This window comes from Hypomesus nipponensis, chromosome 8, assembly GCF_054491055.1.
Source record: "Hypomesus nipponensis isolate SF chromosome 8, ASM5449105v1, whole genome shotgun sequence".
In the NCBI taxonomy this organism is placed as follows: domain Eukaryota; kingdom Metazoa; phylum Chordata; class Actinopteri; order Osmeriformes; family Osmeridae; genus Hypomesus; species Hypomesus nipponensis.
Genome location: NC_140368.1, coordinates 618148 through 636777, shown reverse-complemented (window position 1 = coordinate 636777; position 18630 = coordinate 618148). Strand labels below are relative to the sequence as shown.

At 49.3% G+C, this 18630-nt stretch overlaps 1 protein-coding gene across 1 annotated transcript in view; it reads left to right on the top strand.

The window, feature by feature from the left end:
• The first annotated feature begins 365 nt into the window (after positions 1–365).
• Positions 366–18630, top strand: part of bmp6 (bone morphogenetic protein 6) — a 27500-nt gene continuing 9235 nt past the window's right edge. Inside the window, exons 1-2 of the mRNA XM_084702562.1 lie at positions 366–1211; positions 16057–16249. Coding sequence (XP_084558688.1) covers positions 806–1211; positions 16057–16249 — 599 coding nt within the window. The 5' untranslated portion in view covers positions 366–805. The remainder of the gene's footprint in view (positions 1212–16056; positions 16250–18630) is intronic.

The window sequence follows — 18630 nt, the reverse complement described above, 5'->3', positions numbered from 1 at the left end:
AGGCAAGTCTGCCTTCAGGTAGGCTACGATTTAAAACGTTTAAAAACCATATGGCGGGATCGCGTTATGAATTCCGATAGCCTGCACTTCCGTTCGTTAATGATATTTTAAATGCGTACTTATAACGATGTTTTAGTTGTTCAAAAGGCAGTTCACAGGAATTTAAATCCATAAAAAGAGTGTGTGTTACGCGTAGGAATGCCTGTGTTTCTCTAATGTTCTAAGAGGAATTTATACACAGAAGCACTGACATGATGTCCTTAAAGCTCCACCTCCGCGTGCTGGAACTGGGCGGTAACACTAGCGACACGCGCAGTACTACCTGCTAATCCCCGTTACTCACGACTCACTGGGCTGATAGACGGTGTAACCGGCGGAGTTGGAAAATAACTTGATGTGATTTTGGTCACCTGCGGAACTTTTCAAGAGAATTTATTTCTGGAGTGAAATATAACCCATAAACTTTCGTCAAATGGATTATTTCAGTGGAATTGTTCTTCTTTTGACTTTTGATTGGGTCTGACTTACTGGAACTCAGGAAGTTTTGAGTTCCGTTTGTAATAGAAAACCGACCGGAGGCATTGATGGAGACCTTTGAAAACCAGATATGACAGGAAAGCTATCTTCCATTCATTTGATGGAATATGCCTATTTCTTATGGCGTGATTCATCAAAATAATTGTATGTAAAAAGAGCTGTGTCTGGTTCTTTCACTGACAGCATTTGAAGAAAATTCTCAATTTGAGATTTGGCTTGAACTTAAAACTGCACCTCAGAAACTGTCGGACTCCAAATTGGACACACAATGACACGCTGTCGGTTCGCCTTCGCAGGGCTGTGGTGGAGCGCTTACTGCATGTTCCTTATTGCCGGTAGCAATTATTTATTCGATGGGAGCAACGACGTACACCAAAGTTTCATTCACCGGCGGTTACGGACACATGAAAAGAGAGAAATGCAGAAGGAAATTCTGTCTATTCTTGGACTTCCACACCGACCAAGACCGCATCTGTCACACGGAAAATATAACTCCGCTCCGCTCTTTATGCTGGATCTATACAATATCATATCGAGTGAGGAGAAGAACGAAGTAGACGGCATGTTGGACCAACACCAGTCCATGTTCACAACCCAAGCTCCCCCTTTAGCATCGCTTCAAGAGAACGGCTTTCTGAACGACGCAGATATGGTGATGAGCTTTGTTAATTTAGGTAAGAAATGCAGCTTTTCTTTCGTTATTAACGGTTTAATTCATGTAATTTGTTAGGAGTTTCAAGATGAATGGAAAATGTGGATCACTAATCTAAAACTAGTGCGTAAAAATGATGATCTTAAAGCGATGCTTATCCCCAAGCACACATCTCCTACGTGAGAATAACAGGTGTTTGGTATTGGGAGGGTTCACCGTTGAAGCCGGAGCGATGTTTTTACGCATGGCTTTAAGAACCCCGATCAACACTTTTCTGAGCTCTCCTCTTAAAGAATCAGCCGTTAACTAACGACCGCGGTCACGGTTAGCCTACACATAGTTTTAAAACAGTTTAAAATAAGACTTCAATACTCTTAACTGGTGTTTGTATCCGCTCGATGCGTTTATTTTGCCGAGCAAAATGTGGACTAAGAATGTTGTGCAATTTGTTCCGTGATTTATGTCCGTGGGAGGAAAGTTTAACACATTCTCACCAGAGTAGATGCTTGAATCAACATCCACGACGCTGGTATAAGTCTATTCTTGGCACCGACTAACAAGTTGAAGTTTTGTGCGTAAACTTCGGTACATTGTTTGTGCTGCTTTGGTAGTTTTTCTTAATTAGCCCTTGGGGATAAAAAGATACTTTAATCATAACGGTTAAACATTAAAGCCCACGGAAACTCCTTCCATTAGCTGCGCTGCTGTTTATAGTGCAATTCTAAACAAGACTGTGTGAAGATAAACAGACGTGTTGCCAGACTCGCGGGTCAGCGCTGTTAAACCAGATGAATGTCATTCTTTGGCCATTTTTTGGAGTCTGAAAGCTGAAGCTTAGGGCCGAATCCCACGAGGAAAATAAACTGTACACTTCCAGAAAGTCTTGTTGAGCTCGTGCCTACAACCACACAATTCCACAATTGATGAGCTGCGTTATTGCGGATAGTTACACAAACTACACTCTCCGCCTTCATATTTATTGTCCTCTGGAGAATTTAATCGTGAAATTGCAACATGTGGCGATGAAAGCTGACTATTTAGGCCGGGAAGGGTCTGTTTTGTTCTCCACGGTGTCTCTATTTACTACGCCGGGAGCTCCGTAGCGCCCTGTGTGGTTTTGAAACCCTTTGAGCGCCTCGCACATATGGGAATCTACTTCCACCAATCACGCCCTGCACATCTTTTGACTATTCCCTCAAACTCCAGCGTCGAGGGATTAGATTGCCATCTTTCCCAATAGTACACAGAGTTCTGAGTGGTCTGGAGGAAACGGCCTCTCTCGAATGTGATAGTAATTAATGTAAAACAGGCCAAGGCGCTCCATCTGCTTTGCAAATAAGACATCGCACGACAACCGTATGTCTGCGTCATCAGCTTTGTTTTCCATAGTCATGTTTTTTTTTGTTATTCAGTGTTTTCTGACAGTGCCACTGGGGGACACTGCTCGGGACAAAACCTTTCGGATGGTCTCTGGACATCCAATCCAACTCCATCACTACAATTATATTTTAAACAGTCATGCACAAGTCTAGATAGTCGGTTACAACATCTCATGATGACCCCTCAGCCGATGGCGACCTGGTGGTGACTTTTCGGGAGTTTTCCCGCGGCGTGGAAGGAGAGGTCTCCGTACAGAGAGCGTCTCCGGTGTGAACCAGACCCTCTCCCGCTCGGGATTCAACATTTAGGTCTGGCCGTCGGTTTTTCTCAACAATTCCTTAATAGAAATATCCGTTGACTCATATATAAGGAGAGAGGAAAGAGAACTTAAATTTATGTTAACAGAAACACCTTGTTCCTTCCTCGTTCCTAGAATAGAGTGTTTACCTTGTGGATATCCTAGTTTCCAGTGGTGGTTTGTGACACTACGCTACAGTATGAGTCACATTGTGACCTGTAACAGGCCACACTTGTCCTGAAGCAACGTTGTCGAATAATTGGTCCTCATTTGCTCTTTCAACACAGCTGCCTTCTCAGGAGTTCCAGAGTACTGGTCGTTTTCAATCGAGTTTTTGTTATTTTTCTTGACAAAGACACAACACACAGAATTATGTGATATTAAAAATTACTTTGGACTGCGTGCTGCCAGTCTAAAATCTGGTATTATTTTCATGTCAGTAGTGCTTTATTCTGATGGTTCAACGAAGCCCAGTGAGGCAGGTGTAGAGGCCTCAGTTAGGTTGGTTTGGCACCCAACGCTACCCGAGCCTCCCATCCCTGTTTGAGCTCCTTGTTTACCTGCCAGCTTGTCAGGAAGGGGAACTTCCAGCCCGCTACTGTGAGAATCTCACCTCCTGTTTAAACGAGCTCCTCTCCACCTTCAGATCTCCCTCTCTCCTCTCCACCTTCAGATCTCCCTCTCTCCTCTCCACCTTCAGGCCTCCCTCTCTCCTCTCCACCTTCAGATCTCCCTCTCTCCTCTCCACCTTCAGATCTCCCTCTCTCCTCTCCACCTTCAGGCCTCCCTCTCTCCTCTCCACCTTCAGGCCTCCCTCTCTCCTCTCCACCTTCAGGCTTCCCTCTCTCCTCTCCACCTTCAGGCCTCCCTCTCTCCTCTCCACCTTCAGATCTCCCTCTCTCCTCTCCACCTTCAGATCTCCCTCTCTCCTCTCCACCTTCAGATCTCCCTCTCTCCTCTCCACCTTCAGGCCTCCCTCTCTCCTCTCCACCTTCAGATCTCCCTCTCTCCCTGATCCACAGACAAGGAGGACCCCTCCCTCCGTTCACAAACCTACCCTCACCCCTCTCATCCCTCCATCCCCACTCTCCACACCCCATTGCACTGCTAAAGCTAGCTGTCATTGCCCCTCTTAGCTAAGTCAACAGCCACCCGCACAGCCCTAGTGCCCCAGCAGACTCCTTCCCACACTTGAAAGCTGACCTCGGAGATGGAGGTTTTAGGAGAGAGAGTGGGGTTTTCTCAAGATTAGCCAGGTCCAGACAATCCAGGGCTTATGAAGAACTCTGGGGCTTGTTAAAGGCCTGTTATTCCTGTCTTATGATGCCTGGCAGTGTTTCTGAGTGTTAAAGCTGCAGTAAGCTGTCTGTTTGCACCAGGACGTGTCCCAAAGCCCTGGCCTGATCAAGTCATTAGGCGGCCGCCTTCAAACAGTTAACTGTTTGATGGTGAGGCTTTTCCCTGCTACGTTTAAACCATGTGAACCATGGCCTCTATCCTGCTTCTAGCCCTTTATCCCCCAGCCTCTATCCTGCCTCTAGCCCTTTATCCCCCAGCCTCTATCCTGCCTCTAGCCCTTTATCCCCCAGCCTCTATCCTGCCTCTAGCCCTTTATCCCTCAGCCTCTATCTTGCCTCTAGCCCTTTATCCCCCAGCCTCTATTCTGCCTCTAACTCTTTATCAGTTTTTATATTATTTGGCCTCTATTTGCCCCCCGGGCCTCTATATTCTGCGTCAGACCCCCAACCCCCCCATCTTTGGCACTAATTCAGCTCTTTCAAACGGAACATCTCCACATGACATGGTTTGTCTTTATCTACTAAAATCCTTTTTCTTTTTGTTGAAACCTTTCTTTACAAAGGTCCTACCTCAGGCCTCTCTCATCCTTTGCATCCTGTTGTGTCTCTTACCAAGCAAACAGCCTTGAAGATCATCACTCATAGATCAACACGCACACACACAACAGACACACACTTACGCCCACTCACAAAAACACACACACACATGAAACGACCCCAAGGCCAGGAGATAAGATGTTTAAAGAGAGCATTCCGTTTACACTTGAAGAACTCTGTCACACCCAGCTCCTCTCCCCTCGATGATATCTCTCCCTCTCACGGCATAACTCACCATACTGACACGATGGCTGCCCAGATTACATCTCAACTACTAAGAATGCCAAGGACTGTTTTTGTAGCATCTCACTCTCCCTCGGGAGCTGTTGGCATTCCAGACCCCAGCGGGATGGCGTGGGACAGGGAACGTGGAGAGATAAGAACGTGAGACATGGCACACTCCTGGAGTTAACAATCTGCCGAGGAGGGTTGATAACCTTGACAGAACATCTGATTAGGAGACGCTCTGAAACATCGTCTGTCTCTCTCTGTCTCTCTCTTTCTCACCCTCCCCTCTCTCTCTTTCCCTCTAATCTTTCTCTCTCTTTGCCTTTCCATCTTTAACAGCAGTTGATCGTAAGGTCTATTATGGACAGTATAAACCCACAGAAACACATCTGTGGTTGCAGTGACTAAGCTAGTCTTCTCTAAGTATATGTCTTGTATGTCTAGTACGCTATTGTATGTCTAGTACGCTAGCCTGTCTAGTACGCTAGCCTGTTTAGTATGCTAGCCTGTCTAGTACGCTAGCCTGTTTAGTACGCTAGCCTGTCTAGTACGCTAGCCGGTCTAGTACGCTAGCCGGTCCAGTACGCTGGCCGGTCTAGTATGCTAGCCTGTCTAGTACACTAGCCTGTCTAGTATGCTAGCCTGTCTAGTACACTAACTGTCTAGTACGCTAGCCTGTCTAGTATGCTAGCCTGTCTAGTACACTAGCCTGTCTAGTATGCTAGCCTGTCTAGTACACTAACTGTCTAGTACACTAGCCTGTCTAGTATGCTAGCCTGTCTAGTACATTAACTGTCTAGTACGCTAGCCTGTCTAGTATGCTAGCCTGTCTAGTACGCTAGCCTGTCTAGTACGCTAGCCAAGCTACAAACCTGTCACTTGTCTGGTCTCTTTTATATGGAACTTTACAGGGCTGTATCGCACACACCTAATCATTAACCTGAGGAAAACTGTCTGGCTGCGTGTAGGTGTGTGTGAGACAGAGACAGCTTTGCTCTCTCTTACCCCCCCCCCCCCCCCCCCCCGTGGAGTTATGGATCTCAGGGCAGTATAGGTGATGTTGGCCCTGAATCAACACGGCACTGATGTGTTGATGCGAAGCAGCTGTGAACCTGTGAAACGCACACTCACATATACACACACTCACATATACACACACTCACATATACACACACTCACATATACACACACTCACATATACACACACTCACATATACACACACTCACATATACAAACACTCACATATACACACACGTTCACACGCACATTCACACCTATTCTAAAGAACAGAGCGTCTCAGATGAACACCAGAGTGTGGCTCTGCTCCTGGACCAGAGAGCAGGACAGGGCCTGACCTGCAGCTTCAGTCCACACAACGATGACTCTGCATCCTGCAGCTTCAGTCCACACAACAACATCACAGAAGTCCTGGACAGTGACGAGTCTCGTTACCTAAGAAACCCACAAGACGGACATTTCACCACCGTCATCGATGCAGTCGCATTCCTCTGCTGAGCCACCGAGAGAAGAGAGATTGATCTCTCTGAAGCTAACACAGACGAGAGCAGGAAGAGAGGAGGATGACAGGAGGCAGGGGTGGAAGGTCACGGGGCCCTGGAGGTTAGCAGAGGGAGGTGGGAGTGTGTGTGTGTGTGTTGGAGTCAACAGTTCCTCTCTAGTTGTGGAAGATGTTTCTGGAAGCAGGAGCTGAGGGCCAGGCCCCTTCACCCTGTGTGTTCCTGGATGGTCCGACCTCCAAAGAGGACATGCCTGAAACAACAACCAGGAGAATGGGGCCCGCAGGCCTCAGCGCTCCGATCGCTCCCCTCCGGACTGCAGCCTGCCTCCCAAACAAGCTGCCTCGCTCTAATTTACGAGGCTGGGACTGACTGGAGGGGGAGGGAGGGAGTCAGGGAGGGAGATGAGAGGACTGGAGGGGGGAGGGGGAGGGGAATGGGAGGGAGGGGATGGTGACTTCCAAACATGATATGAGCTGGAACACAGGGAGGTTATGGAACGAGGGATGGAGGTGGGGAGAGAGAGAGAGAGAGAGAGAGAGAGGGGGGGGGGTGGAAGAGGGTGAGAGAAAATAGGACGGAGAAATGGAAAGAGTGGAATGGGAGAAAGATAGAAAGAGAGTGACAGTGATAGCTGTGTGAATAGAGATGTGTTGAGACTGGAGAGAGAAACAGGGAGGGAGAGGAAGAAGGTGGGCAGTCAGGACTGAGATCACCGCAATGACTCCCACTGGCACATTCCATTCCTCAGGTCAATCAGTGTGTCTGTGTTTATGTCACCCCCCCGGCCCCCCTAACCAGCTTGTGCTGGTTGTGTAGTTGTGCGTATGTTATGTAAAAGAGTCTAGGCTAGCTGATGGAGGAGATATAGGATGTTGAAGCCTCCCATCCACCTCATGTTGACCATCTGACCGTAGAAGAGCAGCCAGGGTAGATGTACCAGAAGCAGGTTCCTATATAACCCTCCCCCTAGTCCCTCCCCCTGGTCCCTCCCCCTGGTCCCTCCCCCTGGTCCCTCCCCCCGGTCCCTCCCCCTGGTCCCTCCCCCTGGTCTGACAGGCCTGACCTGGCTGCTGGTCCCAGCAGGGAACCTGGCCGGCCCTCCAGGATCCAGCAGATCATTGTGGGCTCTGAGCCGCTGAAACACACTGTGGTCAACATGACTGGGAAGCATCCAAAGGGAATAGCACCAAGTCTCAACCCGACCCTTGGAGGGAGGTAGGGAGACGAACAGAGAGGGAGTGAGGGAGGGAGGGAGGGAGGGAGGGAGGGAGGGAGGGAGGGAGGGATGGAGGGAGGGAGGGAGGGATGGAGGGAGGGAGGGAGGGAGACGAACAGGGATGGAGGGAGGGAGGGAGGGAGAGGTAGAGGTAGAGAGGTAGAGAGAGAGATACTTCTACCCTTGCAGTCTTCTAGCTTGCTGCTGTGGAATGTCATCCACCAATATTTTGACTTCTCTTTTGGAAACAGCTGCGTTTCCTTTTTCAAAGATATTTTTTCCTTATTTATCGGATCCCTCAGGAGGAATCCATCTCTCCAGACTGACATCAGCTTCCTCCTTTAAATCTGCTGGAGCCTGGGCAAGCCCCGCCCCGCCCCGCGTACACACCTGCTGGAGCAGCACAGATCACTATAGCAGGTCTCCCTGCTGGCTCTGCTGCCCTGCTCTCTCTGTCTCTCGCTCGCTCGTTCTCTTTTGGTCCACCTGTCTCTCTGTCTGTCTCTGACACACATACACTTTCTGTCACTCTGTCTTTCTCATTCACTCTTTATCTCTGACACACACACATACTGTTTCTGTTTCACACTCACACACACACACACACACTCCAGGGACCTGCTCTCAAATGGCATTCCACAAAGCCTGACCGGCCAATAAAAGGAAACCTTGACAATAATAATCTCAGACTTGGCTGAGCATGAAGAAGAAGGCCGTAGAAGCGAGAGGGTTTGGGCCAGACAACAAAGAGAGACTATATCAAAAACATGGACTACATCTCTGTTTGCTGTTTATTGACTTTGTTCTAATATGAGCCGAGCTCAGCCGAGGTGGGAGCCGCTCCTGGACCCAGCAGGGGAATCTACTGCTCTACAGATCTATAGATCTACTGCTCTACAGATCTATAGGTCTACTGCTCTACAGATCTATAGATCTAATGCTCTACAGATCTACTGCTCTACAGATCTACTGCTCTACAGATCTATATATCTACTGCTCTACAGATCTACTGCTCTACAGATCTATATATCTACTGCTCTACAGATCTATATATCTACTGCTCTACAGATCTACTGCTCTACAGATCTATAGATCTACTGCTCTACAGATCTATAGATCTAATGCTCTACAGATCTACTGCTCTACAGATCTATAGATCTACTGCTCTACAGATCTATAGATCTACCGCTCTACAGATCTACTGCTCTACAGATCTATGGATCTACTGCTCTACAGATCTATGGATCTACTGCTCTACAGATCTATAGATCTACTGCTCTACAGATCTATAGATCTAATGCTCTACAGATCTACTGCTCTACAGATCTATAGATCTACTGCTCTACAGATCTACTGCTCTACAGATCTATATATCTACTGCTCTACAGATCTACTGCTCTACAGATCTATATATCTACTGCTCTACAGATCTATATATCTACTGCTCTACAGATCTACTGCTCTACAGATCTATAGATCTACTGCTCTACAGATCTATAGATCTAATGCTCTACAGATCTACTGCTCTACAGATCTATAGATCTACTGCTCTACAGATCTACTGCTCTACAGATCTATATATCTACTGCTCTACAGATCTACTGCTCTACAGATCTATATATCTACTGCTCTACAGATCTATATATCTACTACTCTACAGATCTACTGCTCTTCAGATCTATAGATCTGATGCTCTACAGATCTACTGCTCTACAGATCTATAGATCTACTGCTCCACAGATCTATATATCTACTGCTCTACTGATCTACTGCTCTACAGATCTATATATCTAATGCTCTACAGATCTACTGCTCTACAGATCTATAGATCTACTGCTCTACAGATCTATATATCTACTGCTCTACAGATCTACTGCTCTACAGATCTATATATCTAATGCTCTACAGATCTACTGCTCTACAGATCTATAGATCTACTGCTCTACAGATCTATAGATCTACTGCTCTACAGATCTATATATCTACTGCTCTACAGATCTGCAGATCTACAGATCTATATATCTACTGAAATGTGAAAACAGGCAGCAGATCTCCACCCAGTGCCCCCCCCTCCTGGTCCCAGATCCGTGAGAGGACAGCACACCCCGGTAGACGTGCTTGATGAGACGACTCGCGCCCGGCCTGCCAGATTGTTGAGTCAGCTGCTTGGCAGAACCAGATTCTTATTCCTGCCTCCATATGTCAGAAAGTGGATAAGAATGTGAGTGTTTATTTTCCAGTACATTTCCCTTTTTAATGGAATTTCCTTTCAATTAGAAAAAAGATGTTGCCGTATTTGTTGACAGCTCGTTGGCTTGGCCTGCTCTTACAGGGCCTGCCTGGAGAAATGTTACCAGAATATCAACACCGAGGAGCCTGTCTCTCTGGGCTGGTTTGGGTTAGGGACTGGTTTGGACGCTGTACTTAAAACACACAAACAAACACACATTCACCCTCGCAAGGCACGCCTACACACACACACAGGCATCAACACGCACCTCCCCCCCATCCACCTCCCTCCACCTCCCCACCTCCCCACCTCCCTCCACATGCCCCACCGACACTGGCACATTCCTCTTGGCACCGGAGTGTTCATATCGCTCTGTGGAAAGAGAAGGTCTGAAATCTCCCAATGACACACAGGTATGCTGGGATGACTCCCAACATTCGACCAATGACACACAGGTATGCTGGGTGAGATCCTGCTGCTATCGCTAGCCAGACCTTGGAAATCTTTTAACAGAGTCCGAGCTGAGGGGCAATTATCCCAAATGACCCCGGAGCCTCTAGACAGCTCAGCTGAGGCAGGAGCTGATGGGGTTCCACATTACTGTGTGTCTTCTGTCCCGGTGCTGGGGGGAATGCAGCATGGTGAGGAGGGAGAGGGAGGGAGAGGAGGGAGAGGGGGAGGGGAGAGGGGAGAGGGGAGAGGGGAGAGGGGAGAGGGGAGAGGGGAGAGGGGAGAGGGGGAGAGGGAGGAGGGGGGAGGGAGAGAGAGAGGGAGAGGGAGAGGGGAGAGGGGAGGGGGAGGAGGAGGAGGGGGAGGGAGAGGGAGAGGGAGAGGGAGAGGGAGAGGGAGAGGGAGAGGGAGAGGGAGAGGGAGAGGGAGAGGGGAGAGGGAGAGGGGAGGGAGAGGAGGGGGTGGGAGAGGGAGAGAGAAGGGAGAGAGGGAGGGAGGGGAGAGGGAGAGGGAGAGGGAGAAGGAGAGGGAGAGGGAGAGGGGGAGGGGGAGAGGGGAGGGAGAGGAGGGGGTGGGAGAGGGAGAGAGAAGGGAGAGAGGGAGGGAGGGGAGAGGGAGAGGGAGAAGGAGAGGTAGAGGGGGGAGGGAGAGAGGAGGAGGGGGAGGGAGAGGGAGAGGGAGAGGGAGAGGGAGAGGGAGAGGGAGAGGGAGAGGGAGAGGGAGAGGGAGAGGGAGAGGGAGAGGGGAGGGGGAGAGGGGAGGGAGAGGGAGAGGGAGAGGGGGAAAGGGAGGGGGGAGGGGGAGAGGAGGAGGGGGAGGGAGAGGGAGAGGGGAGGGGGAGAGGGAGAGGGAGAGGGAGAGGGAGAGGGAGAGGGAGAGGGGGGAGGGGAGGAGGGGAGGCTTTGGGACAGCAGATATCAGTCTGTCAGGGGTTAGGTTGAGGTTCCCCGATCCTCCCGGTCACAGAGGATTAGAAGATGATCACGATATCAAATTACAGGATTAGATGATCCTAATTGACCCAATCTATGGAGACTGGCGAGTGATGTCGTTATGTAAGCTGTGGAGCTGAAGATACGACAGGTGAGGCCTGGGAGACTCCTGGGGCTGCTAGCGGCATGAGACCTTCTCTGTAGAGGGGAGGTCTCTCTCTCATGTCCTAGTGTGCTGGTCTCTCCATGTGTCCAGTATGAAGAGGTCATCAGTTCCTGACCGTCCATTCTCACACTACTAGTGTGCTGGAATGGGTGTGTGAAAATAGGAGTGTGTGTGTGTGTGTGTCCAATCATAAACCTTGGATACCATCATGGAGCGCTGCCTGGGCCCGTGGTGCCTGGTGGGCAGGGGCTGGGTCAGGGGAGAGGCAAGGGCTGGTACCCAGGGACTGGCCCTCCCAGCTGCCTGACTACAAACATCCTGGGCAAGCGAGACATGGAAACACCACCCTGGAGGTAGCTGAGCGTAGTAGCCCCTGTGTGTGTGGGTCATGGCCTTGCAGATTTGTCATGAGAGTCCAAGTCAACAATTATGAAATATTTGCTCCTCTGAAATGTTCATACTGAAGCGGATGGTTTCTACAGGGTTTCCTGCAGCACTTTGCAGTCAAGGTGGCCACCTTGACCACACATGCTTTCCGCCTTAACTACGTTGTAGTTAAAAAATGTTTATTAATGAACGATATCCGCCGTGTTACTCTATCCAGTTTTCTCCCTTTCATTCAAACGGCAGTCTTCCTTCTTTGCAGAACTTCGTCTTTTGACCCTAACTAAGTCCTCTGTCACATGGCCTCTGTCTTCTGTCACATGGCCTCTGTCCTCTGTCACATGGCCTCTGTCACATGGCCTCTGTCACATGGCCTCTGTCCTCTGTCACATGGCCTCTGTCACATGGCCTCTGTCTTCTGTCACATGGCCTCTGTCCTCTGTCACATGGCCTCTGTCACATGGCCTCCGTCCTCTGTCACATGGCCTCTGTCACATGTCCTCTGTCACATGGCCTCTGTCACATGGCCTCTGTCTTCTGTCACATGTCCTCTGTCACATGGCCTCTGTCACATGGCCTCTGTCTTCTGTCACATGGCCTCTGTCCTCTGTCACATGGCCTCTGTCACATGGCCTCTGTCCTCTGTCACATGGCCTCTGTCACATGGCCTCTGTCGAATGGCCTCTGTCCTCTGTCACATGGCCTCTGTCACATGGCCTCTGTCCTCTGTCACATGTCCTCTGTCCTCTGTCACATGGCCTCTGTTCTCTGTCAAATGGTCTCTGTCCTCTGTCACATGTCCTCTGTCACATGGTCTCTGTCCTCTGTCACATGGCCTCTGTCCTCTGTCACATGGCCTCTGTCCTCTGTCACATGGTCTCTGTCCTCTGTCACATGGCCTCTGTCCTCTGTCAAATGGTCTCTGTCCTCTGTCACATGGCCTCTGTCCTCTGTCACATGGTCTCTGTCCTCTGTCACATGGTCTCTGTTCTCTGTCACATGGCTTGTGAAAAGCAAAAGAATATAGCAAAGTTCCTGTCTTTGAAGCACCAGAGCTTCCCAAGAAACCAGAGTTGAACAGACCTTTAATGAACCGAAGCGAGGAGCAGTTCTGGAGACGGAGCACAGAGATGTTTAGGAGATGCTCCCTCCAGCACCCTGACCTCTGCCAGAGGAACCAGATAGATTTGCTGTATAATGACATAAACACACAGTGCCTTCGACCACTGTTGTGTCTTTACTGGTTAAACCAGCAGATTCGCTGACACTTTCTTGAGAGGCAATGAAATCAAAATATTTTGTGGGTTGGGAGAGTTCCTGAATGATTAGCCGACAGATTCTGACAGATTAATGACAAAGAAGAGTATTGTGGGGTTATTCATAGACGCTCTAGTGTTTTGTAGAGGGTAGTTGCAACTTTTATTTTAATGCATTTTAGTGAGGTCTAAGTGGTTTTATATTTCAGACTATGAAGTCTCTGGTGTGTTGCTCACTGCCCGGGCCATTTCCTTTGCAAAGCTGATCGGCCTAGCGACCAACCATCTTCCAGAGCCTCTTGAGGAATGAAGATTTGCAGTCTGCAACTAATCAGAGAACTTTAACATCCAAACAACACTGCAGCAGACTTTTTCTCCATCAGAGTACCTGAGTAAACCTCCTTATGGTAAAGAATGACTAAACGTAAACATCAATCTCAGACCTGGGCAGAGCAGCAGCTGACCTGGCCACCTCTTCAGACTGTTCCTCAGGAAGGTCCCGCTGACAGCCCTCCCTGGAGCAGGTATAACAGCCTGCTCTCTGGGGCTCAGGTAGCACAGCTGATATCAGGTCCTCTGTCACAGCGCCTCCCTGTGCCCTGGAGTGGCACAGCAAGTAGACCAACACAACATTGTCCCAAACAGGTACCAGAAGGACCTCAATCAAAGCTTGAAAGTTTGAATGTTGCCTCATCGTGCAAATGTGTTTGGAAGCAGTTCTGTTGGGGAGGGGGGAGGAAGGAGGCGGGGGGGAGGAAAGGGGAGGGGGGCAGGGGGGCTGCACTGTGTGGGATAATGACAATAGCATTCAGGACACTGGAGGCAGATGTTGCGCAGGTGGAAACGAGAGAACAGCTTCAATTAAAGCTAAACTCCCGGTCCTCTCCTTACCTCCTCTCTCTCTGTCTCTCTTTCACTATCTCTCTGTCTCTCTATCTCCCTCTCTCTCTCTCTCTCTCTCTCTCTCTCTCTCTCTCTCTGTCTCTCTATCTCTCTCTCTCTTTCCCTGCTCCCCCCATCAGCCCTTTCCATGTCTTTCTTTTTAACTATCTATCTGTGAGGATGGAAACCGCCCACCTGGCTGAACCAAGTCAGACATTCCACTCTGCCCTGCCCTCCCCCAGGTCACCTGTCCTGTCCTTTACTATCCATATCTATGTGTGTGTGTGCATGCGTACACGTATGTGTGTTGTATAGAGGCATTTGTATACCCCAGTTAGTGTGGTGAGAATGTGTGTTTGTACAGTGTTGCCCAATGTGTGTGCTAGCAGTTCTGGTCAGCCCATCTTCCTCGTTAGCAGCCTGTGCCAACCCGGCACTCATTCACCCCTCCAGCTGTTTCCATGACATGCTGTTAGCTGGAAAGATGTACAGTACTCCTGCTGTCCCATCTTTAGAAACAGTTGAGGCAGCTTTGTCCTCAGCGATGCCCAGGCATCTCCTCCTGGATCCTCAGTGCCCAGGTGCAGCTGGGAGGTGCAGCTGGGAGGTGCAGCTGGCAGGTGCAGCTGGGAGGTGCAGCTGGCAGGTGCAGCTGGGAGGTGCAGCTGGGAGGTGCAGCTGGGAGGTGCAGCTGAACCGAGATGCCAGAAGAGGAACCACTCTTCAGGTGTGATCAGGACCAGGCGGCACTGGTGATACACATCCATAAACCTCCACTGAAGTCTCCTGCTCCTGCCTGCTGGAGCTCAGCTCTGCCCCCCCTGACACAAAGCCTTTCCCTGCTTGCTGGAACTTTCCCGGTGACTGTGTGATGGGCAGTGTCACAGACGTACTGTAGGAGCCATTTCACACACACACATGCCCACACACAGACACACGCCCTCCTCTGTGTGTGAGGTCATGCAGTCCTTAGTCATCTGGTGGAGGGAGGACCTGCCTGCGTGTCAGCCCAGGAACATGGAAATCCCATCAGCCACTGCTCCGGCTGTACTATCCGCCTGCTCCAGCACTTACAGAGGGAACCACAACCCTTAGAGCCCAGGGAACTACCGTGCTGCTGGTGTGTGTGTGTGAGAGAGAGAGACAGAGAGAAAGAGAGAGAGACAGAGAGAGAGAGAGACAGAGAGAGAGAGAGAGAGAGAGAGAGAGAGAGAGAGAGAGAGAGAGAGAGACAGAGAGAGAGAGAGAGAGAGAGAGAGAGAGAGAGAACAAGTGTGTGTTTCATCATGGGGGTGCTTGCAGAACATGGTTAATGACAGGAAAGATTGAGGATAGGCATACTGTGCTACATGTTCATACTCCTCTCTCTCCCTCTCTCTGTCTCTCTCTCTCTCTCTTCCTCTCTCTCTCCCCCCTACGTTCTCACTGTGTGGTACTGCTCTGGGGAGACATCCCAGTTGTGGGAGTTCAGACCAGAGTGAGACAGGAGTTCCCCGGGGAACCCAACCCAGCAGTCATCGTTGCCCCGGGCGATGTGGGAGAGATCTTCAGAGGAACGCTTGTTGGTTTTTCTCATTTGTTGAACCACTCAAGTGGTCGAGAAACACATAGGCGAGTTTACAACCCCCAAATCATGGGTTTTCGCTGCAGACAATAACAAGGGGTTTTATTTAAGGAAACACTAACCCACATCCCCATTAGTCCAGACGTATCAATCACACAGGATCGTTAAGAGTCCTTTATGGCCCAGCCCGCTGCTGAGTCTGTGAAGGAGATATCCGCTCTGCTCTCAGCCTGGGAGAATACACACAGACTGAAAACAACCGGAACTGTAATCCCAATAGGAGAAGCGAGCCAACCTGTCTGATGCTGCTGTGTGGGTCCATGTTGAGAACACTCAAACATGCTGCCCTTCTATCATCAATATCCTGCCTTGTTATTGACATCTTCAAAATTCCTGGTTAACCTGCTTCTGTCTTTTTCTCTCTCTCCCTGTGCCTCTCTGTGTGTGTGTATGTGTGTGTGACAGTGGAGGATGATGGTGAGCTCTCTCCTCAGAGACGACATCACAAGCACTTCAAATTCAACCTGTCCCAGATCCCTGAGGGAGAGGTGGTGACAGCCTCTGAGTTCCGCCTCTACAAGGAGTGCGTGAGCCGCGCCTTCCGGAACGAAACGCTGTACCTGAGCGTGTTCCAGGTGGTGATGGAGCAACCCAACAGGTAACACACTTACACACACTCTGTCTAGCACTATGGGCTACACACTTACACACACTCTCTTTAGCTTTTATTTTAGAAGTGCAGTAAAAGATCAAGGATCAGAAGTGAACTGTTCTAACAGTATTTCGGTTGTCAGAATCAAGGAACGGTCTGTATTTAGCAGACAGCCCCACCTAGCAGGACCCTGCAGGGACAGGTCTGAGTATGTAGGGGTTATATGATTAGTGTTTGGTTAATGAAGCTACGAGAAAGCTTGGATGTCTCCAACATCGCGGACCATAACAGTCACAAGTCAATAGCAAAACTGTTTCAGTCTAGAGGATGTAGTGCGTCCATGTAAAACGTTAGCCTAGCCTAGCATCCAAAGGCCAGGATTGATAGGGTGTTTATGAGCATGGAGCTAGGTCTGTGCTCTCAGCGGGAAACTGGCTTCCATCATGGTTTCCTGCCATGTGGTTTATGTCGAGAGGCAAGACCACAAGGTCTTACTAAAATAACCCCACTACAGAGTCCCAAAACAGCCTGAGTTAGATCTGGGCTTGCACACACACCAAACATTTACATTGTGGCTTTGAGATGAACACATCCTCCCTCTGATGGAACAGCCTCCCTCTGATGGAACAGCCTCCCTCTGACAGAACAGCCTCCCTCTGATGGAACAGCCTCCCTCTGACAGAACAGCCTCCCTCTGACAGAACAGCCTCCCTCTGATGGAACAGCCTCCCTCTGATGGAACAGCCTTCTCTGATGGAACAGCCTTCTCTGATGGAACAGCCTCCCTCTGATGGAACACATGACAAATGAGAGCTGGCTTTTTTTGTGATCTTTTTAAAATTTAGAGTTAAGATATAGGGATGTGGGTATGAACGTCCAAAATTCCACAGAGGAGAGAAGTTAGGCATACAAAGAGAGCTGTATGTTTTTACAGGTTTTAGTTGTTGTTTTTTGTTCTCCCTTGATATCGAGGATGTACTGTACAGGGGGGTTTAGCTTAGCGGTTAGAGCATTGGACATTTCTACATTATTATCATCATTCATACAATACATACTCAGAAAACATGCTTGTGAATTATGCATGTCAGGAAATGTAGACTGATTAGCCTGTCTGTCTACTTCACCTTGTATCATGAGGTGCCTGTGTGTCCCATTCCTCCACCTCCATAACGGGTGGTTTGTGCAGGTGAAGCTCTAAGATATTCGGAGATGAAAGGGCCCATATAAATCCAGTTTCAGTATTATTGCAGGACAAGATTTTTACCTTGAAGAAAATTACAGCTGGCTGTGACAGAGCATCTCTTTGTCTTGGCAACTACCACTTGTAGGCCTTCAGGTTTGAAGCACATGATTGTCGACGTGTGGACTCGTTTGCACGTTTTTCCAAGTTGTGTTTCGAAGCTGTTTATACTGGCTGTATGGGGACATGGCTAAATCTACCAGTCAAAACATCTTCTGAAGTTTCCATTGAAGTTGCAGAATGAAACTCATGTAAAAAATCAAACCATAAAGTTTTTAATTTTGAAAGTCTGTGGCTGTTTTCTCAGGTCATGTATGCTGTTTCCCCTGGGTAGTCAAGCCTTCACCACGTCCAGGGATTGTTTCCCACGGTTACGGGTTCGCCTGCGAGCTGCAGACATAATGATAGGCTTCTTAATTAACTTCTCGCCTTTTGTACTTCTAATTTGATTGGCGTGGTTTCGCCAACACCAGCTGAGGAATGTGAGATCACAATGCAGAGAAGCCCTGACGGCTGAATGTGCTTTTGACTGACCGTCCTCCTCTCGTGGCCTACAGCACACTGTCCTGGTGTGACTGTCAGGTTTGGAGGTCTTGACGGTGGAGAGATGGATGCCTGTTAAAACTGACTGGAACATGACACGGTGTATTAGCAGTCGACAACATGGACCATAAAGTAGATTTATTACGTCTGAACAGAAATAATAAAGGTTTGACATTTGACCTTATTATTCCAGTCCGTTGAAGCAGTCAGTAAGAGGCTGTGTGGCTTTACTGGGCTGGTCCTTACACACCCGCTCAGATGACGAGCGGCCAGCTCCCGGTACACCGGCTCCTGCTGTGCCTGATGTGTGAAGTTACCGGTAGGGGGGCGACCGAGGAACTGGCTCCCATGGAATCCTCCAGAAGCCCTGTGCTTAACGAGCAGTAAAGAGGGTCTGTCTGTGCATGACTGCAGGGGCATTCCCAGAACACCTGGGTGACTGAGGGCTTTGATGTGGGACGATGGGGAGGGGCCATGGGACCTGAGCTGTGGGGTTACTGGAATAGGGACAGAGCACAGGTTCTCTGTGGCTCTCTGTCTCTGTATCTCTGCCCTGTCTCTATGTCTCTCTCTCTCTCTCTCCTTCTATCTCTCCTTCCTTTCC